Below are 25,723 nucleotides of genomic sequence, written 5' to 3' on the forward strand. Positions count from 1 at the left end.
TATAAAATAAAATGGTTACTTATTGTATTTTTTCTTATAATGTATAATTTTTATATATGAACTGTAATTAATAATTGAATTAATATGCATTTTTATTATTGTTATCTGTCATATTATTTGTTGTATTATTATTTGTTGTATTATGTATTTTTAATGATGGACCCCAGGAAGAGTAGCTGGGTGTAAGGCCCAGCTAATGTGGATCCTCAATAAGAAACAAACAATAAGTTATAGGAATGAAATCATAACATATTTTTACTCTTGCCAATCTGTGAGAATCCGTTCAAAAATCCACACTTTAGATGACAGAATGAATGGGCAGTGGGGTATTAGCTTCCCTACATCAGAGCCTGAGCCTAAATTAATTTTATTGCAGGGGCGTGTAGAGTCCTTACAGGCTTCCATAGTTTGTGGATTCATTTTGTGCTTAACTCGTTTAACTAGCTGTGTCATCATCAACATTCTCTCTGTAAAAATCTGTAATRCTGCAGCCAGGAGGGATCACAGAACATATATCACCACCTCACATTATATTATAAATATAAAGTATTATAAATTGCAGATTTTCACGTTAACTATCTGAAAATAATGAGCTTTGATTTTAGGGGGAGGAAGAAAACAGACGTCAAACATAAACGTAAATACACCTTGGCTTTTGTCCTGGTCATTCAAGTTTACGTCTTTCTGTGTTAACAGTTTTATTCAAGAGCTAAAGTACCCGATAGAGACGGGCTGTGTGTGCTCCTGCYGCAGCTAAACAGCTGTTAGCGCAACACTAGCTTACTTTTACACACGTCGACCGTTTTGGCTCTTTTCTTCCCCAAAGGCAGAATCCTCCACCTCTCTGACTGTAGTCAGACTGCAGCCAGGCCACAGTTTCCTTGTTTTTTGGCCACTTTATCTGGAGTTTGCATTTATACATTTTGTTACAGCAGTTTTGTTTTGACCAATGCGCCCTGCGATTATCACCGACCGTCCAAAAGTCGATCCGGATCGCTCCCGACCGAAGCGCAAACCGGTCAGGGGAACGAATCAGTTCAGATGATTTTCTGAATCAATATTGAATTGCAAAAACGTTAATTGCAGTGCATTGCTAAATGTATTATTTTACCCACCCCTAATTGTAGAGCGGTGGCTGTTGCTCATGAATAATTTTAGGAACCTTTTTCCTCCCTTTGATAACTTCATGTATAAATCCTATGAATTGTAAGTTTGTCGTCTTAATTTCATAACGAATCAGAAGCTGCATTTGTTATTTTTGAACACTACAGCTSTCATGTTTAATGGAGCTGGACTATTTAGACTGTTTTATTTATCATGAAGTTTTCTCTGTTGCCATGTCAGGTAAAATCCCACAATCCCAACCTCCCCTCCCTCACACACACACACACACACACACACACACACACACACACGCACAAAAAGCAATATCTAAAAATGAGGTCAGACTTGTGCAAGGTTTTTTTCTTGTCTTCGTCTGTCATCTCTTCTTCCTCTCCCTCCTCACTGTCTCCATCCCCAGCCAACACCTCCGTGTGCAGGTAAAGATAATTAGCTTGCAAGAGAATTGGGGTATCCTCAGTTGTCTTGTTTGGGTGTTGTTTTGTTTATTTGTTTGTGGGGGGGAGTACAGCACAGTCTGTTTGATTCCTCTCTGGTGGTTTTTAAGAATGGCTTTAAGAAGTCTGTGGTTTTATTGATGTTTCCTCTGCAGCGGTTGTAGAAGAGTTGTGTACGTTGGTGTGCATGCAGGCATCAGCTTGTTTGAGTCAATGTGTTCCTGTCTTGTCTTTAAGTAGGTTAAAATGGATCAATAGCAACGCAGGAAGCACTCTTAGTGGAGTAGTGTACTGGAGTCGTCTTTTTCCCGCTCTTCAGACGCGCACCTGTTTTCACCCCCCCACCCCCACGCCTCGCCACCAAATACATGGACAACATAAAACACTTTATTGACAAGAATTTTATAAATGAATTTCCACATATTTAGAGCATCTAACTGGCCTAATTTTGCTGCGTACTTTACCACTTTGAAGTATATTAACAATAGTAATGCTTTCTAGGTCATATTGCCSTCGCTGAGATGTAAACATGTGAGATTAGCTCGTGCTGGTTCTATCCATCTTCCATATTATCTCACTCTGCTGCRCCCTTCATCTTTTTTGATTCTCTTTTTTTGTCCTACTTTTAGGTTGTATTTTTTTTTTGTACTTTTGAGATTGTAGAAGAATCTGAGACCTCCAGACTTAGCAGAGACGTTATTTTCCATCCAGCGTGTGTGGTTTGACTTCTGCCTGAACTCTTCAAAGTGACACTTAATCTTCCCYAATCAAAACAAAATTTTACAAGGCTTTAGAAGTTGTCAAGCTTCTGATGTGAGAACAAAAAAAAAATAATAATAAATTCAAGGAAATATGAGAAATAGGAGTCAAAGTGTGAGTGGATTTTAGAGACTGTCATTGAGGAAGAGGAGGTTGTTTTTGTCATTTTGCGAAGAGCAGCTTTTTGCTCCATGGAGAGAAGAATTGAAAGAGGGCTTGTCGCTCTGCCTCTTGACCACAATCAGAAGATTAAAAGACTGGGAGATGGAAAGTTTTCACTATATAACAGGTTTGTTCTGTATCCTAATTCTGCTTTTATTTAGCTTTTTCTGTTTTAGTCAGATGGCTGTAATGATGTGGACACAAACAGAAAACAAGAGAAATACTAGAGAATGTGCATTTCCTGCGAGAAAAATGCTTGATGCAGATAGATTTTTGRTGAAAGCTGCTGAATTCAAACAAAAAGGTTTAATAGCAAAACTGTTAATGAGAGTTTGAACAGCTGACTTTTGGTGAAAGTAGGAAAACAAAAGTGAAAAATCAGTAAAAGCCTAAATGTGTTTTAAAAAACAGCCGAACAGAGCAGAAATAGATCTAAAGTTAGCAGATAATTATAAATATATTTTAGCAAAAAATAAATAGCAAATGTTTGCTGAATTAAGCCATAAGAAGCTTAAAATTATAAATATTAGAAAAAGGCCATTTAGCATCAAAACTGCTAAAAATCATTTGAAAATGGTTGTAAAGTAGCTTAAAAAGCTGTAACAGCAGAAACTGCAGGAGTGTCTTTGCTAAATTGATTAGAAATGACCATTAAAATGTGATTTTAGCTAAATTAGCCTCCGTTTAACAAAAAGAGCTAAAAATAGTATTTGAAAAGGCAAAAAATAAAACATTTCAAAAGGCAAAGTAAAGATCTATAAACATTTTAAAAGTCTTTTAAAGATGTTGAAGACAGCTGCATTCACTTTTAATAAGAAAAAATAAAATGGCAGAAAAAGTTAAATAAAACTATAAATAGCTGAAATACCAAAGGTCACAACCAGAATGTCCTGAAAGAGCTGAATGTTTTTGATATATAAATTGCTGAAATACCACAAAAATTGTGGAATGACGCATGTGCCAAAAAAACACATACAGAAGAATAATAATGGTTAAAGTTTTTACACAGTTACCAAATACTGAAATTCATCTTTATTTAAAGGAGTGACCTTGGCTTTCACTGATTGTTAACATTAAAATATCACAAATAGAATAGAAAACATCTTTAATTCAAAACAGACATAAAACAACAAAATAAGTATTTATGTACACGTACATGAAAAATACATTTTGGCCAACTTACAAGGCTGTCTGTATGAAAAGGAGTAAATTGAAATTAAACTTATTTTTTCCCTACTTCTTTTTCCCTTTTCAGTTTATCAGTATAAATCTGATTGTTATTTTTGCTAAGTCTTCTTACTTTATATACGTAGATATCTCAATTACAACAGACGTTAACAATAATAGCTTATTTAACATCCTGGGGTTTCACTACATCCCTAAATAGCATCAACATTCCACCATTTAAAAACCCCAAAATAGATTTTTTTTTATTTTACATTGTTTCAGTTCAACATGTAACCCTTTCCATAAATCCCACACAGATACACACATACTTTTCCTTGTAAACACAGCCTTTTTAAAGTGTTTAACTCTCCTCTTAGTTTTTAGCTCCCTGCTCTGTCACAAAACGTGTTTTGAAGATTTCCTGGAGGTTTTTTGTTACTTGCTTTGAACGTTAATGTTTGCCTGAAGTTCTCAGTTTCCATCATTTAATGAACTAAACCAGTACTTGGTCTGATTAACTGAGCATCTTTTTGACAGCTTCACTGAGTTTTGCAAACTGATGCGACATGCTCAAGTGATGAAAGACTACCAAAGACTTCAGCATATTATTCTTTATTTATAAAATAAAACCAAACCCAGAAGGTCTGATTGTTGGAGTTGAGCTAGTCTTCACTAGAACCACATTTCTTTGTAGATCTATATTAACATTTCTTTGCACTGTTTGCCGCAGCATTTAATGCAGCTGGCATTAAAAACCTGGCAAGATTCAGCTCGTCTGACCTTATAATTTTAAACTTTTTGATCCACTGAGAATTAGCCTTGTTACTTTGGTGCTCACTTGGTTCTCATATTGATCTCTTCACCCCCCCAGTCCCTCATTCAGGACTCGAACTGATTAGATCAATATGGAGTGAGACACTCATTCTGTAATCACAACCCAACCAGCCCTTCATTTGGAGAGCGTTAAGCCTCTAAAATGGCATCATAGCCTTAAGGCTGACACGTGCACACTCACCTACACACGTGCACGGTGAGGACCCCTGAGACCCTTCGTTTGCATGCCCTGTGCACCCGTTGCTATATTTGCTTAACTCTTACGGTCACATTTGTTCACAGAGATGAAGGCAGGTGATGTCGTGGGAATTTACTATTTTATGCATTTTTTTACACACTTTATTAATAATTAAATGATGTCTGCAACTCAGAGTTACGGGCACTCAGTTTTTGACACGGCGTTTTTATCGCTTTTGATAACTTGTCACCTTAGAACATTTTATGCAGTTGTGTTTTAGTGAAAGCCTGTCAAGCTCTCAGCAGTAGTTAAGACTGAAAGACTGGCTGAATTGTAATGTACAGTCAGTTGCTTGTTATTTCTGAAAGCTGCATGAAATAAGTGCAGATCAAAATTTTTAAAAAATGTTCAGAGTTGTATTATTTTAGGTGGGGTTTTTTAGACGCTGCATCAATTCTCCGCCCAGAAATTCCCATTACTAGCAAAGCAAGCTGACTGAGACAAATTGTTTCCAGATTTACGAGCTCAGCAAACCACTCAGTGACCAGTTATGCCCAGAGGATGGAAGTTAATGCCATCTTGAAGGAGCAGGCTGCCAGCTTCACTTGAAAAATGCTTAACTTAAGGTTGTCAGTGCTCACTTTGTTAGTAATTGCCTTTTGTTGTGTAAGTGTTTTCAGTTTCTGCGAGGGAGTCAAAATCCAACACAATAAACATCGTGCTCGCTTCGACTAATAATGTTCCTTTTTGTGTGTGTGTTTTTAAATCTCGACAGGATCGGTGGGAGTGCCTCTTCCTGGTGTGGATGTTCGAATTGTGATGAACAACAAAATCAACACCAGTATTGTGGAGGGAAATCACAYAAATACTTGGGTAATCAATAAATAAACAACAATATAAGAGGACGATTCATCCTCAAGCAGAGGAGGCAATCTAGAAATGTTGTAAATATTAAAAAATAGAACACAAAGATAGCTATGAAGCAAAAGTTATCCTGCAGAAACCATGTTTTTATCCACAGTATTGAACAAGATTACCAGTGTATTTATCTGCTGCTGTTTGTTAGTGTTTTTGATGGAYGAATAAGAAGCAGTAGAACAGGAGTCACCAAACTTTTTGAGACTGAGAGCTACTTTTGGGYTACCAAGTAACACGAAGGGCTACTTGTTCGATACAAACATAAATTGGCACAACTCACCTTTATACAGTATATATATACAGTATATATATGTATATGTGTATATATATATATATATATATATATTTTTTTTTATTTTATTATATTTTTTTTTAATATATTTAACACGGACGGAGCCGTTTTATTTACACACAAAGAATTCTGGGTAAATGATGACATGGATAGGTCCTCGGTGTGAGCGAGCTATATATGGTGATGGCATCGGTACTAATGCTAAAGCTAACAGGCTAAGCTGAGGTTCTTCTTCCATGAAGCAGCTCTGTTGTCCTCCATCCATATTTTCAGTTACAGGCTGAGTCATTTCTACCTTCTCCTCTCTGTCAACGCTCTCTGGTTAGCTAGCACAAGATGGCTAACTGAGTATCCTGACAAGCTAGCTTCTCTCAGTAGCTCCAGTGAAAAACAAGCAACAGCCCAGCCAGTTTACTGTCCCCCTCCTAAAATAGTCTCCTAAGTACTTTTGTTGGCAAAACTGCATTAGATGATTATTTTAGGAAGCTGTTGTTATAATAGACTGCTTTCACTGGCGACCAAATAGCTGCTGGTTAGTGAACTCACAGGAACGCCTCAACCCAGGAGACATTTCAATATAACAAATCAACTCCCTTTTTTAAACAAACCCCTTGATATTGTCACTACCTACAAATATCTTGGAATTACTTTGGATTCTCATTTGACTTATCGTGATCATGTACAAGTCTTAACCACCAAGTTGAAACAGAAATTAAACGTTTATTCAAAAATTAGATRCAATCTGACATCTTCTGTTTCAAATATCTATCTTCATGCCATTATACTCTCAACCATGTCGTACTGTTTACCTGTTTGGTCTCTTACAACAAATGAAATCTTAGAACCCATAGTTAGGCTCTACAACAGGGCCTACAAAATTCATAAAAAACTTCCTGGTTGGACTCATCACTGTACAGTTCTTTCATTGTCTGATGCCTTGACTTTTCAGAATTATGTTTTGTGTAGTGGTATTAATTTATATTTTCAGATCTTCCATGGTGCCAATTATGGAACTCTCTCTGCATTGCTGCCCAAATCAAATTCTGGAAGTGGTCATTCAACTAGATCTGTTACAAAAGGACAACTGATATTACCAACTTTTAAAAACTGTTACGGCCAGAGGTCTTTCTTCTATGTTTATACTAAAGCATGGAATGACATTCCTCAAAACATAAAGTCCATTTCAAAACTACAGCCCTTTAAGAAGAATCTTGTCTGCCATTTGCTGGACACTTTTTGTTGTGCTCATATTTAGACGTCTTATTTTGCAAATGCTGCCTTCCAGAAATTTGGTATGCTTGTTTGTCTTTGTGTCTATGGTGTTATAATAATGATGTGATTGTGATGCTGTAATTCTGAGTGTTTTATGTGCTGCAGAACAGGAACCTGCTGTAAAACAGCAATTATGCTGAGTCAGGCTTGATTTTTAGTAATCTTTTCCTGTTGAATCAATAAATCAAATCAAATCAAATCAACCTGGAGGATGCGTTGGCAAATATMTTTATTCAAACCATAAAAAAACTAGAACTAGAAAACTAAAATAAACTAAAACTAAACATTAAAAACTAAATTATAACTAATAAAAACTAGCAAATCCACTCTAAAATTTAATTAAAACTAACTGAATTAAAAGAAAGACAACGAAATAAAACCAAATTATAATGAAAAAGCCTAGACTGTTATAACCTTGCTCACTGAAAAACTTTTTCATTAGGCTGGCTACGTGCTTCATGTTTAAAAAAAATAATTGGTTTAACAAAGATAAAAAAGGGGTGATAAGTAATATAAATTTGGTTTATTCTCCCTCTGTTTGTAGGAAGAATAGTCTGTATGAAAAACATTTGTAAACAAAACAATAAATTATTGAACTTAATAATTAATCATATAGCTTTTTTTAGACTAAACTATGGTCCTTTTAAACTTTGTATTTTTTAATCATTATTAAACTTATATTTTAACAGGAAAAATTGCATTGGGATTAAAAATCTCTTATTAAAGGCCAAGATAGGCAGCAGAACGTACAGTTTAATTACATATTAACACATTAAATTACTAAAAGGAAATAAGAATCATAAAAACATTTTWAAAAAACTAAGAAAAACATGTACACATAAAGGTTTTAAGAACAGTTGTCCTTAATGTCAATTTAAAAGTTCTCAAAGATATTAAGTAGGAGTGTCCCGATCTGATATCGAATATCGGATATCGGTCCAATWTTAGCCAAAAAAATGAATATTGGATTATATTGGCCTGCATCTAAAATTTCCAATATTAGCAKTCCGATACAAGCAGTCCATCCAGCAGCGCCTGGATCCAGCATAACTTAAGTGACCTTGAATAGTTATTTTACACTTAAAAAAGTATATTTAGTTTTTGTTGGATTTATTGAGGTAATTTCTTCACATTCTTAACAATCCAGTACAGCTATAAAAAATGTTGCAGCTACAAGTTGTTCTTTCACAATAAAAGAAAAAACAAAAACTTTTTTTTCATAAACAAAAACCCAGCTTTAACCTCAACTTCTTTACAAGTTTACAAGGGGGATAAAAGTGAGGGAGTCATCAATCAAAACACTGAGGTATTTATACTTCTGACCCGTCCAGAGTGGTCACTGCGGTCGTTTGCATTTGTTTTCTGGATTTAGAGAACAGCAAACGTTTGGTCTTATCTGCATGAATATGCTTCAGTTGTAATAATGAGTTCTGCGTAACTTCAAAAAGCTTCCTGGAAAGAATCAATAACCTGAGCAAGAGTTAATATTTCATCTGATTTGCTGTTTTTTTATTTTTTTTCACCTCTTGTTAAATATCTTACAGGTCCGTCCAGGTCTGGAGGGTAAAGAAGGGGAGCTGCTGGTCCGAGGTCAGTCTGTGTTCAAAGAGTACTGGAACAAACCTCAGGAGACCAGAGAGTCTTTCACTGACGATGGCTGGTTCAAAACAGGTACAGAACCGTCGCTCTCTTCTCCTGCCTTTGTCCTAACTCACTTCTCTGCAGCGGACGTGCGCACACTCATCGACATGCTTCCTGGAAAGGGAGTGAATTCTGCTTATTGCAGCTGCACGATCCGGCGCTGTCGGGGCACTTTACCGAGGGAGGAAAGATGTCAGACGAGCTTTTCACCCATGTTGCAGACTGGACTGTGAGGATATGATTTTAACCACTTAAAAAGCAGGAGTGCAGTGCTGGTAGTGAACACACAAACACGCTGCGTTTGTGTGTGTGTGTGTGCAGGTTTTAGGGCACTATGAGGGAGTGATAAATGAACTATGTGTGTTTTTGGTGCTGCAGGGCATTTTTCCTCCTAAGTGGCTGTGACTGCTCTGGGTCTTGAGGACCCAAGTAGTGCTCTCCTCCTCTGCTCCCGTCTTTTTTTCCTCATACGGTGTGTGTGGTAGCGCAGAGAGAAGCTGCCATCAGAGGTTTTCCCTCCCTGCAGGCCAGCACTTCTTATTTCCCCCCCTGAAAGGAGCCATACTTTACTGAAAAACCACTCGGAGACAGGCTTGAAGTTAACGTGGGGAATGCTGAGGTGTGCAGGGCGGGGAGGGCGCACACAAGTGGAGTTCTGAGTGGTAATGTAGATGTCAGGAAATGAGAGCCAGAAGCCAAAGAACGACTAGTTATTGAGCTCGGAGATGTGCTGCCGGTAGGGTTGGAAAGAGCGAGACTGCAAATGCCGAGAGTCGATTCAAAGAAGGAGGGAGCCGGACAGGGGAGCTGGGGCCAGCGCGGGAGCATGGAGTGATTGAGAGTAAAGTGGGGCTTGACAGGAAGGAGAGAAGGGCAGAATGTGTTTAATTGGCTTTGCAGGCTGTAAGGACAGAGATCCAGAGCGCAGCGCGTTGCTGTCACACTCCATTACAGCCAGCGGCCGCATAATGAGAGACGCTGCAATCAGCTCCGCGCAGACAGCTCCCTGAAGCCACATGGACAGACACACACTGCGGACAGCTCTGGAGGAAGCTATCAAACATCCTCCCTGTGCCCACCCAGCTCCYCGAACTCCCAGTATCAGCGTGCACGTTGGCAGAGTTATGAACCAGGAGTTTTCAGACATTCTGGGTTTCAGAGGTGAAAGGGACTTTAAAATATTTTTGGAATTTTCTCTCTTTTTATTTGATCTTTTAACTCAACTCAGAAACCCGCACACACGTTAACAAGTCCATTATAATTCTCTGCTGATTGAACAAGTCTTATGTTTATAGCTTCATAACTCCAGGTTCAAAATACTTTTAAAGTAAGAAAAAATCATTTTTTTTTTTGTGAACAAATCGTAGACAAATGCTTTTAAATCCTATTTTTTTTACATTTAAATCAAAAACGTTTTATTTACAAATGATTTAAAAGATCCCAGCAATAGAAGACTTGTCCATCCAGCCTTACATGTTGGAGCCAGAGTCTGACCCAGAACCAGAGGAGAATGAAGACCACCAAACTGTAGCTGGTAAATCCAGACCTTATTTTATGTTCAGAAAACATAATAAAAAATAGAGAAAATGAATGGGGTGAAAAATAAGAGCCAAATATCTTTATGTTCTGAAAGATATCAACCAAATTCTGAACTAATTTTTTWAACCGTGAAATAAATTTTAATTTGGCACTTGAAGTCTCTAGGAGTGCAGAAAATTTTTAATTTAGTTTCTACTGGTGCTGCGTCGACATCGTCTTCTCTATTTTCTGTGTCGTTTTCTGAACTATTACGTCAAATTACTTGATGGAACTGGAAGCTCTGGACTAACCATTTGGTGGTCTTCATTCTCCTCTGGCTCTGGGTCAGACTCTGGCTCRAACATGTACGARGGGATGGACAAGTCTTCCCTTGTTGACATCTTTCAATTCATTTGTGAGTAAAAAGTTTCTGCGCAGCTATATAGTCGTAAACCCCTGTATCAAACTAGAATAGACCAGTCTAGGAGCTGGAGGAGGTGTGTCAGATGTTATAAGGTCACATGATTTTAGACCTTTGTGGAGGAAGAGAAGCCGATCTTTTCCACTGATCTTATGCGGCACCCCCATTTGAAGGGTTTAAATGTAAAACAGAAGAGTTTAGTGTCCAATTTATATTATTATTATTTAATTTATTTCTGTCTTTGTTAAATAAATATTGCCATAACAGTTGGCGTTGTCGCAGAGCCCACTCGGACCAAGGCCACAATGCAGGTGGACTGATATGAGTAAACTTTATTTCCCGCATCTCTGCCCTGGTGGAATGTTTCCACAACAATGTTGTTACATTTTTTTGGATGAGATATCAGAACTGTTTGCTGTGTGTTTGATTTAAAGTGCCTGCGACATGCATATACTTCACATACAAAAAGTCAAAGAAAACATCTTTATACTTAAGAAAATTGCCTAAATACATATGATTTGGCCCATTTTGTCACATAACTGGCCTATTTTCTTTTGAATTTGTCTCAGCCAAAGTAAAACAGGAAGTGACATCAAAGGGGATCTCATTAATAAAATAAAATCTTTGGTCTTTGTTTATTAAAACAATATCATTTAAACTTTAACTCTTCTTCAGCTTTCTTTGATAAAGACTCAAAATAATGTGAAGAAACATCAAATTCTTCTCTACAGTCTGTGTTGTTAGAGTTGTAGAAATGCTTTGTTTACATGCAGACATTGCCCTTTGACATCACTTCCTGTTTCTTCACATGCAAACATCTCAGCGACATGAAATGTGTTTTGCAATATTTTATCAATGTTATCTTTCCAAAAATGCGTTCATGTTTARGTCAAAAATTAGATGTCACAGGCACTTTAAAGAAAGTTGATCAGAATATAAAGCTAYTTGGCAGGCTGACAGGTGAATAAGCAGAAGAGGCAAACAAGACAGTCAAAGAATAGTGAAGAAGGAATCTGAGACTTTAGATCAATAAGTTTCCAGCTGGTCGGAGAGGTGTCTTCTTCAGAGTCAGCAGGTGCCAGGCACATGATTGGCAGCTCTATAGGGAAGCTGTCACCTGAGCGCTGTCCTTCCACTCATCTTCACAAACATTTCTGAGCTCATTGATCCCCTCTCGCTTTTTCAACTTTCCCCCTTTGTGCTCCGTAGTAGAGTGTGTCCGCTGACCAGACCGACGATAAGTCGATCAGACGCTGAAAAATTTTTGTTAATGAGTTTGATGTGCAAAAAGAAGTGAGACGACCTAGAAACGGAGCTTTACATTTGGCTTTAGGTGATGTTACCCAATCAAAAGAAGCCGGTTTGAAAAAGGATTATCCTTTTTTTATTTCTTGAACTGATGAATATATGAATAATGACGGATTTGCAGGAGGAGAGAAAAGTTTAAGTATTAAATAAATGTCCAAATTTTGCCTCTCAGTAATGAAAAGGACAGTTGGTTGAAGGAGACAGTGAGGAGGAAGTTGAGCTCYGGGGCAGACTATTAGCCAGGACTTATCTGAGGTCTCTTTTAATTAACTAGGAGGGACTCAGGCTCAGGGGCACAAATGTTAACAAGAGTGTTAATCTTGGTCATTTTACCTCAGTTTCTCACTCTTAATAGCTTATTTCAACAGAACTGTATTAATCTGGGCCATCTGAATCCTGTAAGTGCTATAATTAGATATAAATTAGGTCAAATATATTTTAGTTTGTGTCCAACCAATCCATCAGCTAATATTATGAGCACGCTATACAATGATGCATAAGTTTTGTTTTCGTCATTTGGTGTTAAATAGACTTACCGAGTTACTTACTGAGTTATTTATCTCATGGCCATAAGATAATAAAAAAAATTCTTCACTCTGCACCCTTTTTAACCACACCATGATTTATTTTTTTACTGGATATAAATTTAGTTTTTAAGAAGGAAATAAGTTCGATGAATTAATGAATAGTAATGCATGGCCACAAGATAATTTTGATCAGCCATATATTCTTGTTTTATCCAATATCACTGGACGAGCACCGTACTGTATCACATTATAAAACTAATAKATTTATAATATTTAGGAAGAAAATTACAGAAATTTGAACTATTTCAAGTTGTACGGAATGTCTGTAATTTACATGGATTTTACCTCATTTTGCAGGTATATTGARGTATAATCCCACAGATTTTATTTATAGTTACGGATTTTTTCAAAATCTCAGTTTCAAATTTATTCAACATGTCAGAGAATATAGGACATTAATAAATAACAACAAATGACCATCTTCCAACCTGCTCTGCCACTAGACATACCCCCTCTACATGCGCACACACCCCGGATTTTTTGCGAAAATTATGGATTTTTGAGGCTCATTAAACAGGTAAACATCTGAAGGGGTTGACATTTGGGGTGCAACAATACATGTATCTGTATTGAACCGTTCAATACAGTGCTTTAGGTTCAATACACACTATGTATCGAACATCGCAGATTTGTAAAATTTATTTTATCAACTTGTCTTCTGTGTTGAAGGCTCAGTGGATCTGTGTTCGACTACTTCACCTAGGCTGCATTGTCGGGTCCAGATCCACTGAGTTTCACCAAAAGGTAATTTAAAAACTGTGCTTTTGAGGTTGATCAAATGTTAACAGTTAATTAAAAATAATTACGAATTAAGAAGGGCATAGATATTTGTCTTTTTTGTATAGAAAATTTTGAACAGTGACACTAAAGTGTCACACTGAATCGTGAATTTTTTGTATCGTTGCACCCCAAGCTGACATGTATGCTATTTGGCAGCAACACATTTAAAATAATTTGGTCAACAAACGTCTAAAAGTAAGTGGTAGGAATAAAAACCTAAAGGACCATATTTTTAAACTAACACGTTAGTTGGCAACGGGTCCTGATAAAAAAAAATAAACGTTATAGAGAATCTTTGCAAAGTAAAGATGAGCAGGGGTTCACCAGTCTGCAAAAAACTGTTTATAAATCGCAAAAAAACAATTCCAGAATAACATTTCTCAATYGAAAATTGGGAATATTTTGAACATCTATGAAATGTATATTGATAATTAAGGAAAAAGGGTGAGCTTCTGTTCTTCAGAAGTGGAGAATCATATCCTGCAGAGCCATCACCGGTCATTTGTGTGTGGTTCATTTTGCTCCCAGCTGTTCTCTCCTCCCTCTCCGCCTTCGCTCTTCTCTCCTCTTCCAATGTCATATTTTACTCCCAGTCACATCGTGTCCTCCTAACTCTAAAGTCAGAGCTCCCAGTGGGAAGTGTTCGGCATCCAGCCCCCCCACCAGTGCTTTGTTTGATTCGACCATCCCTATAACGTTTACAGTCAAGATGTCAACCCGTGGTGCTCCTTGTTTTATTACAAACACTTACAGGTAAATCTTGTTAAACATCACTTCATGTGAGCCGCTGAACTCTGGAGGGGGGTTAGCAAACTGTCCAATAAGCATTTTTCTTTTTTTTTTCAGCCACACTTGTGACTTTCATTCAGCTGCTCTGTTCCAAAGCCTAAATACAAAAATGCGGCAATCAGAGTTTTGATATTTGGCTACTCCATGTTCTCCTGATTGAGATCAGGTTTTTGTGATTAAGTGCGGAGTCGGCGCATGTAAACGACAGTTAAATAGTTTCCCTGATGAACATGGCAGATCTGAGACACACATCAATCCTTGAGTTCAGTCTGTTATCTGCTGCTGGAGAGGCTGCCCAAGCAGCGATTACAATCAGAAGCATTAACATAAAGCAATTCAAGCTCCTTTAATTTCATTATATTAAACAAATTAGATCACTCATCCAAGTGCAAAGTGCCTTCTTGTACGATATTAATTACTAAAAAAGGAGCTGTGACAAAAGTTAAGGATGATAAATAATGTCAGTGCTGAGATTTCACTGCTTGGCTGTCTGTTATTTATCCTCATTAACTCTTCCATCTAGGCTCCGGGGCTTTAATGTGGAACATTAATATTCATATATGCTAAGTGTTTACAGTCGCTCTGAGAAGAGGCACGACTCACTTTTAGACCTCTCTCCCATCTCGGTTCAGATAAGACCGTCTTTTTCCACAGAGATGAAGAGCGCTCCTCTTCAGCCCACAGTCTGAGACTTCAGGTTGTGCTGAATGTGATGAAAGACCATGACTCCACTTGTACCTTCATCTCCTCACAAAGTTCCAAGTACCTCCAGTTACCTTTCACACGGAAAGGGTGCGTTAAGAGCCCCTAAACTTTATTTTTTAAAGCCAGTTTCTAGAGTAAGAAAGTCTTGAAACACCTCCCCCGTGTACAGATGAAACACATTTCTTAAAATGTTGTCCTAGACCAGTGGTTCCCAATCTTTTTAGACTTGTGTACCCCCTGAGCCATTTGTCATACCACTAGTACCCCCTCTGTCAAATGTAATGATGATTCTCTGAAACTATAATGTACAACATCTGATTATTGAATGAAAATTATTTATTGAACCCCCTAGAACATTTAATTCTTGGGCATTTTATTATTTTCAAATCAAACTAAACATAAAGATAAAAATGTTGCCTTGAAAGTGAATAAGTATTAAATAAATAAACTAGATCTATTGTATTTTCCAAAATACGTCAAAAACTCGCCCAAATGAGCAAATTGCGTGAGATTCCACGTTTTATACTGGATTCAATTTCGTGTCAAATCCGTGATTTCGTCTGCATTTTCTGCATTGCTGAAATCATAGTGCCCTTCGTATCCCAGTCCTATTTTTATATTCTTTCACACATCTGGGAAATTTTTCCCCCTGTAATATGCTCGCGTACCCCAAAGGGTAAACATACCCCTGGTTGGGAATCACTGTCCTAGACCCACCTCTAACCTAACTTTCAGTTGCTCAGTTTCAGCTAAACCTTTTAATTAAGTTTCAATTTAGCTTATTTACAGAACACCAAGTCACAACAAACGTTGTTTCAGGGCACTGTACAATAAACAATCTAAAGAAGCAGATTGTGTTGAATCTTGTCTTTGTCACAGTCTCTGATCCTGAGCAGCACACTGGTGACAGTGGAGAGGAAAAACTCCCTTTTAACAGGAAGAAACTAAGGGTGGGAATTTTTTACCATCTTACAATTCAATTCTGATTTTTGGGGCCATGATTCGATTCAAAATCAATTTTTTAAATTTAAAACGGATAATGTGAGACTGTGCAAATCAGTCAGTTTATCCTCCAGCAGTCTAAAGGGCTCGACACACAGGAGGCAACATCATTCGCTCTCCATTCATTTCCTGTGAGGCAACAATCGCTCGCCCTCCTCCATCAATGCGACCAGCAAAAATCGTGCATGTGAAATTTTGCGCTCATACACGTGCACATGTGAGCTTGCGACACGACATTTGAAAGTTGAAAAATTATCAACTTTTGTCACTGTCGCATGGCGTACAACCAATCACTGAGGGTTTCATTGACTGACCAGTGAGTGGAGAGTATGCTACACACTGCAGTTAGCTAACACTTTCAATGTTATTTTAGCTTTGTCAGAGTTTCCAGTTTTATATGACCCTTCACCAAGTGATTACTAAAAAAGACAGCTTTATGTGAATTTGTTGGCGCCAGTGTGAAGTTAACCGGTTAGTTTTTCCTCATAAAATCATATCTTGGTGTGTGTTTGTTAAACAATATCATTAGCATCGCAAGATTTGTTTAGTTTACACGTCCATAATGCAGACCCCCTTTTTTTGCGAACCACTAATAAACTTTACAAGAGGCAGTAAAAGAACCAATCAAATTTCGTGAAGACAAGCGACCTGAGAGTGCGATTCACAACGCTGCCATCGCTGTCGCCTTCCGTGTGTTGGGTTTCACTGTGGTTACGATGACAGCCATTAATCGCCGTGGTTTGTCGCTCCCCGTGTGTCGAGCCCATAAGCCTATAGCAGCAGAACAAAGGAATAACTCAGAAAATCAACCCCAACTATAGGATTTACCAAAAAGGAAAGTCTTAAATCTTAAAAGTAGACAGTGTCAGCCTCATGGACAGAAACTTAAAGTTGGTTCCACAAGAGAGTTTCCTGAGAACGGAAAGCTCTGCTTCCCGTTTTACTTTTAGAAACTCGAGGAACCACAAGTAAACCTGCAGTCAGGAAAGTATGGAACAATAAGATCTTTAATATGAGATGGAGCTTGGTTGTTGAGAGCTTTGTATGTTAGGAGTCCATCCGTCCGTTTTCTTCCACTTATCCGGGGTTGGGTCTCGGGTGCAGCAGCCTAAACAGAGAGACCCAGAATTCCCACTCTCCAGCCACTTGGGCCAGCTCGTCTGGGGGAATCCCAAGGCGCTCCCAGGCTAGCTGAGAAACATAGTCCCTCCAGCGTGTCCTGGGTCTTCCTCTGAGTCTCCTCCCAGTGGGACGTGCACGGAACACCTCACCAGGGAGGCGTCCAGGAGGCATCCTAACCAGATGAACCACCTCAACTGGCTCCTCTCGACGTGGAGGAGCAGTGGCTCCGTTATGTTAGAAGTAAGAAATTAAAATCTATTCTGAATTAGACTGGGAGCCAGTGGAGGTAAACTAAAACTTCCAACGCTCATCAGAACTCCAGCAGCAGCATTTTGGATCAACAGATTTTTAAAGAGTTCTTTTGGACTCTCAGATAATAATAGATTACAGTAGTTCAGCCTAGATGTGATAAATGCATGGATCAGTTCTTCTGCATCATTTTTGGACATGTTTCTAATTTTAGTGATAATACGCAGGTGGAAGAAGGTGGTTCTAATAACGTTTGTGATTAACTTCTAATTAACAATAAAATTGCCTCGAGTAGAGCAACGAAGCACTCATTATTACACCGAACAATATACGGAGAGAAGTTTTTATCGCTTTATTGTAAGGTCTTTAATGTACTGTACTTTAATTATTGAGTTTCTCTCCAATAGATTTTCCGTGTGACTTTTAGATGTCGAATGTATAACAAAAAAAACAACTCGTTCATTAATTTATGTGTAATAATTGTCTGAAGTGACACAAGCCTCGTGTCAAAGAAACTTGGGTTGAAGGCGATGAAGTTGAGCTGTATGGTATATTTCCATTCACTCTGATGACTATAGAGTGACATTGACTTTATAGATTTATATCCACATAAAAACAACTCCAGAACCTGGTTTTACAGGAACTTTATGAAGAGACCGTAATGAAAAGTCTTCATTTTTTTTTCTTTTTCCATTGAGCTCAAGCCGGTAAAACCTTGAAAACGTTGTATGCAGTATTATGTTTCGAAAGCAAATTTGACCCGACTCCTGCGTTGTCGGGCGTCGTCATGGCAACAAGTTGACATTGATGTCGCTGAAATTTTTTTTTCTGAGATTTGTAAATCTTTTAAAAGCACTGAAAGGAAAATAAGACTTTATGTGCATTTCACTGCAAAATGTCTTCAGTATTTATGTGAGTAAAGGATTGTTTATCTTTGAGTGTGAAGAAACTGGAATATCTAAAATCATAAATGCAAGTAATTTAAGACTGAATAAGTTTATTCTTTTAGACAAACTCAGTGTTTTATTAATCACACACTGGAGTTTTCTTATTTATCTCGTGATGGGAATAAGATAAATTCTAATTAATCTTGCAGCTAATTGTTTTTTTATTTTGACAAACCTTTTGACCTTTTTAAAGCACTTCATTTTGTCTTTTTTCTGTGAGAGCACGAAACGTTTTGAGTGCCTAGAAAGTTTTAAAAAATAATGCCACAGAAACTGCTTTTGTGAATTTTATTCTTGCCTCTCTTCTTTCCATACGCCTGTAAAGCTACTGCCAGCAGCCTGAAATGTTTTTGTTTTGTTGCCCTTTGTCATATGTCATACTCTGCCCTTTTCCTTCAGACATTTTTGTTTTTTGTCTAAGAAAAGCAACTTGTTCGGGCTGTCTCTGTGTGTCTTTGTGTTGTTTTGAATAGGCTTAAGCATCCACACAAGACATTTTTACCCTGGTGCAAAGAGATTTATTGAACAAAAGTACTGATGGGGAGAGAAACTGTAAAATATGCTGCGTGTTTTCTGTCAAATTGTCATTTTCAGAGATTTTAGAAAAGGTATCATCAGTGTGGAGCCTGGTTCTGCTCGTTTAGTTGAGCGGGTCTTCAGGGTGAAATTCAAACAGTTTATCTTATTGTAAAAGATGTGACAGGTTGATGCAGTCAAGTGGTCATTTTGGGCAACAGGAGGGTTAATTTTGTTTTTGCAGCTTGTCTTTTCTCATTTTAGACACGTTTGTGCTTTATTGATTGAAGCCTAAAAAAATGAATTAAACTAAGTTTGCTGTTGCTCAATGTACAGATGAGAAAATATTCATAATGTAAAATCAGATATTTACCATACAGGTAAATAGCCACACCTGTATCTTCTACTGTCAACATCTGTGTTAACATGGAGGAATAAAAAATGGCGACCATAGGGCAGCTGTGTCACATATTCTTTGTAATAAATGTTAATTGTGTTAATTTCATTTAACAATCATGTAAAACAGCTAATATACAAGAAAAACATAATTTATAACAAACAGTGATCTAAATCAGACCTTAAAAAAATAAAATTTTAACTAGTAATAAAGTATATTATTTTTTACTGCCCTGGAAAATGTTAACTTCATACCCGATTATAGGATGAAACTTGTTCCCACTGGTGTTGGCTAACCAGCTAACAGGTCAGGTCTGTCTAATAGAAATTTCAAAATAGTAAAATATATAATATTTTACTCTGTGTAAATATTACATAAATCAGAGGGAAAACAAACTTGTAATATTTAATAATTTGTTATAAATTGTAGCATGATTCAGCAGAGTTCTACACTCAAGCTAAAATTTGCTAACCAATGCAATAATTAACAGTGATTACATTGGTTTAATAAGCTCATTTTAATTTTAAACTGTTACGTTATTAGCTTCAGTTTTGTTAAATAAGATAAAAATCCGCAAACTTGTGAAAGTAGATGTTTTCCTGTTTCTCTTCTGTTAGTAAATTTATAACACACAAGTCTTTCTGACCTTTTTATATACATTAGATGGCTTTTATACACTCTAAAATATTAATATTCATTCTGTTATAATTATCAATAGTTTTTACAATTTCTACATCAGTCATTTTTTGCTGTTTCCAACATGTATAGTAATGGCAAATCCAGACTTTTGCCTATTTTCCTGAATGCCGTAGCTCCTACTGTAGATCGCACAGTCACAAGACTCACCCCTGCTGTTACATATACCTCTATCATGTTTACTTACTGTAGTTGTTTACTTCTACTAAACAAATTTTGCCTTTGTTTTTAAATTTTTATTTTACAGCTACCTACACTCCAGTAACTGCAAATATTTCATCTTTTCCAGCGCTCTTCAGTGTATTCATTCTATTTTACTCAGTTTATTACAATGTATTTCAGGAATGCAACAACAGTCAATTTAGATTTTTCACCAAATATAACAGAATCTTTCAATGAAGTTCACATTTTTCTGTTGAACTTCTCAACCTCGGTCGATGCCAGTAACACACTTGTTCGCACACTTTTTTTTTGTTTTGTTTTTCCTGTTAATAAAAATGACACTTCATGACTTGAAACAGTTGAGCGTTGCTTTGCTTCTGTTTGAGTTGGACCACGACGTGTTCTGCAAGGCCAGCTAATGCAGTTTTTGCATTCTGCTTTTTTTTTTTTTTTGAAAGACATCACAAAGTTTTCTGTGCCCTCCATCCTCAGTTACATTCCTGATCTGTTTTTATTTCTTTATTTTCTCCTCGCTGTGCGCCTTCACTGTCTTTAATGTCTCAGAATGAGATGAAAGCCCAGTGCAATTAGGCTTCTTATCGTTTTAATTAAGAAAGCCATTCGGCCATATCTGCCTCAGACTCCATCACACATAATGGCAGAGACTCTTGATGCCTGAAGTAGTGATTGTGTGTGCCTGTTATGTGTAAGTGCATACAGTATGTGTATAGACGTGTGTCCTATTAACACACTTCCTAAAAAAAATCTCTCTCCTGCCTCGCTTTCCTCTTTTATCAGTTTGTCTCCAATCGTTATTCCCACTCGTGGATCTCTCCACATGTGCCGATCTATCTATGGTTATTTCCTTCTACTCAAAGAGACAAGGTCAAACAGACCTACGTAAGCATTTTAAACTCAATCAGGCTGCTTTGTCCCAGTTTTTTTTTCTCTTCAACCCTTTTGTCACCTATTGCCTCATTGTTGTTGTTTTCTCTCTTTACACTCAAACATTTGCAGCCAGATGGAGGGATTTTATGGTTTTTATCTATTTCGGCTTGCACACACACATGCAGGACACACAACCAGACAATCAGTGTGCATGTAAACTGCTCTTTTTTTCATCCCTATTTGCATAAAAGGAGAAAGCTACGTAGCTGTAACCAAATTATTCAAATGCTTTTTTTCTTTTCTTTTTTGTCCCTCATCTAAACAGAGGAAGCAACTGTAACTACCCTGATAGTAGCGTAAACACCCAACCGACTCCTCCCCGTCCCCCCCTCTCCTGTCTCCTTCCATCCTCCCTCCTTTGTTACCCCAGCCTATCAGTGCAGAGCAGTGGTCTGTGAAGAAATTCCCAATATCTAAATTTACACACTGTATCAATCTTGTTTAATAGACTGGAAAGCTTATAGCCGCCGTGGCAAGCCGGCAGAGAGGGCAGTGGTGATAAATTGTCGGTGTGCTGGCGACAGCCGCCCGTGATGTATAATGAAATATTTATGATTTATCCCAGCTAATAAACTGAAATGAAGTGCATGATGTATGGGAACAGATGGGCCCTCTATTGATGCTGAGGTGGAGCAGCAAGAGGGGGAAGAGGAGATAGGATGTCTGGGTGTTTGAGAGATGTTTGAGAGGTAAGTGTGAAGGGTGAGGATGAGACTAAAAGAGTAAAATAAGTGGGGGTTTTGTGCGTTTGACTGACAACGGAGCAGAAAAAAATCAAAACAAGTGTTAGTGGGTTGTGTATAGTGGAAGGTTGTATTACAGAACAAATAAATGTTTAGAAGAGGAGACGAGCATATTGTGGCGGCAAAGAATGTCTTCCATAAAAAGGCAGTTCCATTCTTATATAATTCGTGTTTATTTTTCAGCAGGACAGCTGCATTTTTTTACTGACTCCATATTTCAGTAATAGATTGTTGTAAAGTCTCAGCCTTCCTAAATGAGTCATAAGTTCTGCTGAGGTTATTGCCTTCAGTTTGTTCAGCCAATAACCAAACACAGTCACCACTGGATTTTTTTGGGGCATTTCAAAAACACAAGGTTTTTGACCAAAAACATTTTGAAATAAAGTTTAATTAGCAGTACATATTACAGTGCATGCATACCTGGTACTTAGAAGATGCGTACCTGCTAATAGATCCCAGTCCCTGGAGGTACCTTGCATGTACAAGGCAGCTTCAAACCAGGGTTCAGTATGTTTGCATTACCCCTTATAACCCAGTTTCACCCCAATTTCTGGAAACCTCGAGACCCGTGGTTCTATCCAGGCTGACCTGCACAGCTCAGTTTGACGGCATTTACGTCACACGGATGGCAGTGATGTTACGTGAATCATTTGCAGCAGCTAACTTTGGTAGCGAGRTATCAAACAACAACAAGCTAACATTAGCTATCATTAGCTTATCGTTTTCTGTTGTCCTGCCCTCTCATCTTACTGTCATACTGCTGAAAGGTCCAGTACACCCTTCGGTACTTTTCCTTCAAGTTTGGTGTAGTCCATTATTTTTTATGTCACAAATAAAACATAGTAAGATTTGCACATGTTTAATATTATGATCCCTCCCACATCGAGGCGGCACTCTGCTCAATGCAAACACAACCAGGTACTTACCCAGGTACATATCGGGTTGAAACCACATAAGTACACTGAAAGAAGACACTTCCTAATACAACCTCTTCCCTGTAGGTGCCAGTAAGTGTCTAATATGTATAAGATAGCTTACCAGTATCTGATGCGTATCAGGTATGTAATGGGCTGTYTTATGTATTGCTATCGAAATATTGGATATATGTTTTGCAAGCTAGGAAACGGTTTAAAAGAAAAAGAGTACCCACAGGTTTGTAGAGAAAAGAGTACAGGGCTCAGTACTTGGTCCTATTTTTATTGCAATTTTTTTACACATTTGAGAAATTTTTCCATGGACCCCCAGTAATATGCTCAAATACCCGTGGTTGGAATCACTGCTTTAGACGGTGCGAAGGGCTGGAGGAACTGTCCAAGGTCCTAAAAGGACGGGAATGTTTCAGGACCTTGGACAGTGTCGGCCTTTCCCAATCAGTGGCTCCTCCCTCATCCTACTCCCTACACACTACACTCGCTGTGAAGCACCCTCAAAGCTGAACTGAGTCCCCTTGATTGTGCTGTATAAACCCTCCTCATTTGAGACGGGCTCTCCTCACACCACCGGAACAGGAAGCTGTCGTAACCATGGTAACAGTCCAAGCTCTGGCAGCGCTGGAGAACGAACGCCGTAAGATAGTCTAGAAGATGCTTTTTTAATAGACCCTAGAAAATATTTAATTTGGCCCACATTTTAGAGAGTTTTCAGCTATGACTGTATTTGTACCGAATACAGTGTGATAACTTGTCAAAACAATAGCATTTTTAACATTTTTTAATTCATTTATTCTTTTTTTTAATTTTTTCCTTCCTTTATAAATATGGACCAGAGTTCTGCATCTTTAATAAAGTTTGAATTGACTTGAACATGATTTATATAGTCTATGTGAAATTARGAGGTGTTTACTTAGTAAATATGTGTACAAAACATATGTGGAACTTAAATTTGTACGTCCTGTCCTCCATGTCGACCACTATTTGATGTTGCACGTGCTGCTCAAGTCTGCATTGGATGTAGACTCGCGGTGAAGCGCTTAATAAACCACTTGCCCTCGTACCTAACTGCTTTCAGATGGGACTTAATATGGCCAAGCCTCCGCAGGAACGCGCAAACGGAGTGAGGAGTGAGTAGGGCGAGGGTGTAGCCACTGATTGGGAAAGGCCTGTGAAGGGCTGAAGGAACTATCCAAGGTACTGAAAGTGCTTGAATGTTTAAAGACCTTGGACAGTATGAAGAGCTGAAGGAACTGTCTATGGTCCTGAAAGTGCTGTACTATTATTATAGTACTATTTTTTGTGTGTTGGATTAAACTGGCAGGTTCATAACATACTAATACTATGGCTGGGAAGAGAAGCAGAGTGACCGCTGCACCAGTTCCACCAGCAGCTGTGTATTGGGACAGCACTGGTCACTGGTCTYCTGGCATGGCAAAAAGAGGCTGGTGCAAATCCCRAGGCTGTACAAGTATTGTCAGAGTGCAGTGCACAAAGTGTGAGAGCTACCGTGCCTCACAGCTGAGAGGAACTGCTTCATCAGTTCCCACAAGGAGCAAAGCAAAGACAGCAGCGTCAAGACACTCAAATCAAATGAAAATAATTATTCAAATGAAAAATTCCAATGAAATGTCGAAAAATATATTTTTAATTGTTTTCAACTTTAAATGAGTTGCATTTTTTTTCTAACTGGCATCATTATGCAAACCATAGAGGGTTAATGATTCAGAGTTCAAGCTAGCTGACTTACTAAATTGTGTCTCTTCTATTAAGGACTGGCTAGCCAAAAACTGTCGTGAATTAAATTCCAGTACAGCTGAAAAATCTGAACATTGCTTCTGAGAATTGATCGGAAGAACCTTGGTTCTCTGGGCTACCCTGCCCAGTCCAGTCTCAGAAAACTTGGCGTTTGTTTGACCAGTCAATGGCTAGTCAGTTCACTGCCTGTTAAATTCAAAATAAATTTAAAAATATTTTGTCTTGACTTTTAGAGCTCCTAATGGACAGATCCTTCAATATATTAAGAAATGTTGACTCTTTATTCTTCTGGCTGCAACCCTTCTGGCCAAAATCTCCTGAAGGGTCCTAAAACCAGGTCTAAGACTCGAGGGGACATGTCTTTTCAAGCCCCTAGATTGTGGAACGCCCTGCCCCTGTAGCTTAAAACTGTGTTGTTCAGACAAGCTTTTAGTTAAATACATTACTTAATGTTTTATTAGTCATGTTAACTTGTTTTATTTTATGATTTTATGCTTGAATTGTATGTTTGTATTTATTTTTAGGTTGGCTCCTTGTGAAGCACTTTGTGACGTCTGTGAAAGTTGTGATACAAATCGAATTTACTTACTTAKTTCCTGAGCATGGAAACTCCATTCATGGATCAGATGATTGTTTTAAAGCTGACTTTCTTGCTGCCTGGTGTACCAGGTGCACGAAGAAGAGAAAAAAATGTAAGCTGGTCAAGATTTCAACAACACATGTAATAATTAGAGACTGGCTTTGTTATTTGATCAATGATGTTCAGCTTGTGGCCATCATCACAACAGAGAGAAATAAATTGATTAGGAAGTAAAGTTCTGCTTTTTGTAATTTTCTCAGCATGGATACAGCGTAGAAAAAAACACAAGCAAGACATTTCGTTGGACAGAACTGATAAAATGTTGCATTGAAGCTATATTAAATCAGTTTTGTTTAAATATTCCTGAAATTTAGCTTCTTTACAATAAGTTACAATAAGATTTAACAATGAACAGCTAACTTGTTATCGGTTCAATTAGTCCTCATATGAATACAGGCCCTAAATATCCAAAGATATTAAAGAAACATAAGTATTTTTTTATTTCCTCAGTCTTTTGTTGAACCCCTCTAACCCCGACGATGACAKCCTTAACTTCACTACAGCGTTTCGCTCACATCCATCCTCTTGGTACCAGCTGTCTCCAACGCACCACCTGTAATAATCCAAAAGGACATCTTCCTGTTCCATCTTTCTTCACCCCCTCTGTCCATTTTTCTCTCTKTCCCTCTCCACTCATCCATACTGACCCATTTCCTCTGCTCATCCTTCCCAGACCCACCTGCGCCCCTGTACTCCCCAACACCTGTCCCCCAGACACCTATAT

General features: G+C 37.9%; 1 protein-coding gene across 1 annotated transcript in view; it reads left to right on the forward strand.

Moving 5' to 3' along the window:
• The window catches only part of acsf3 (acyl-CoA synthetase family member 3), a gene marked incomplete in the record, with an annotated part of 47,031 nt that overhangs the window by 15,816 nt on the left and 5,492 nt on the right, over nucleotides 1–25,723 (forward strand). Inside the window, 3 exon segments of the mRNA XM_014002981.1 lie at nucleotides 5,435–5,532; nucleotides 8,686–9,011; nucleotides 25,469–25,527. Of these exon segments, the coding sequence (XP_013858435.1) occupies nucleotides 5,435–5,532; nucleotides 8,686–9,011; nucleotides 25,469–25,527 (483 nt within the window).

The sequence above is a fragment of the Austrofundulus limnaeus genome, unplaced genomic scaffold, assembly GCF_001266775.1.
Source record: "Austrofundulus limnaeus strain Quisiro unplaced genomic scaffold, Austrofundulus_limnaeus-1.0 Scaffold16, whole genome shotgun sequence".
NCBI lineage: Eukaryota > Metazoa > Chordata > Actinopteri > Cyprinodontiformes > Rivulidae > Austrofundulus > Austrofundulus limnaeus.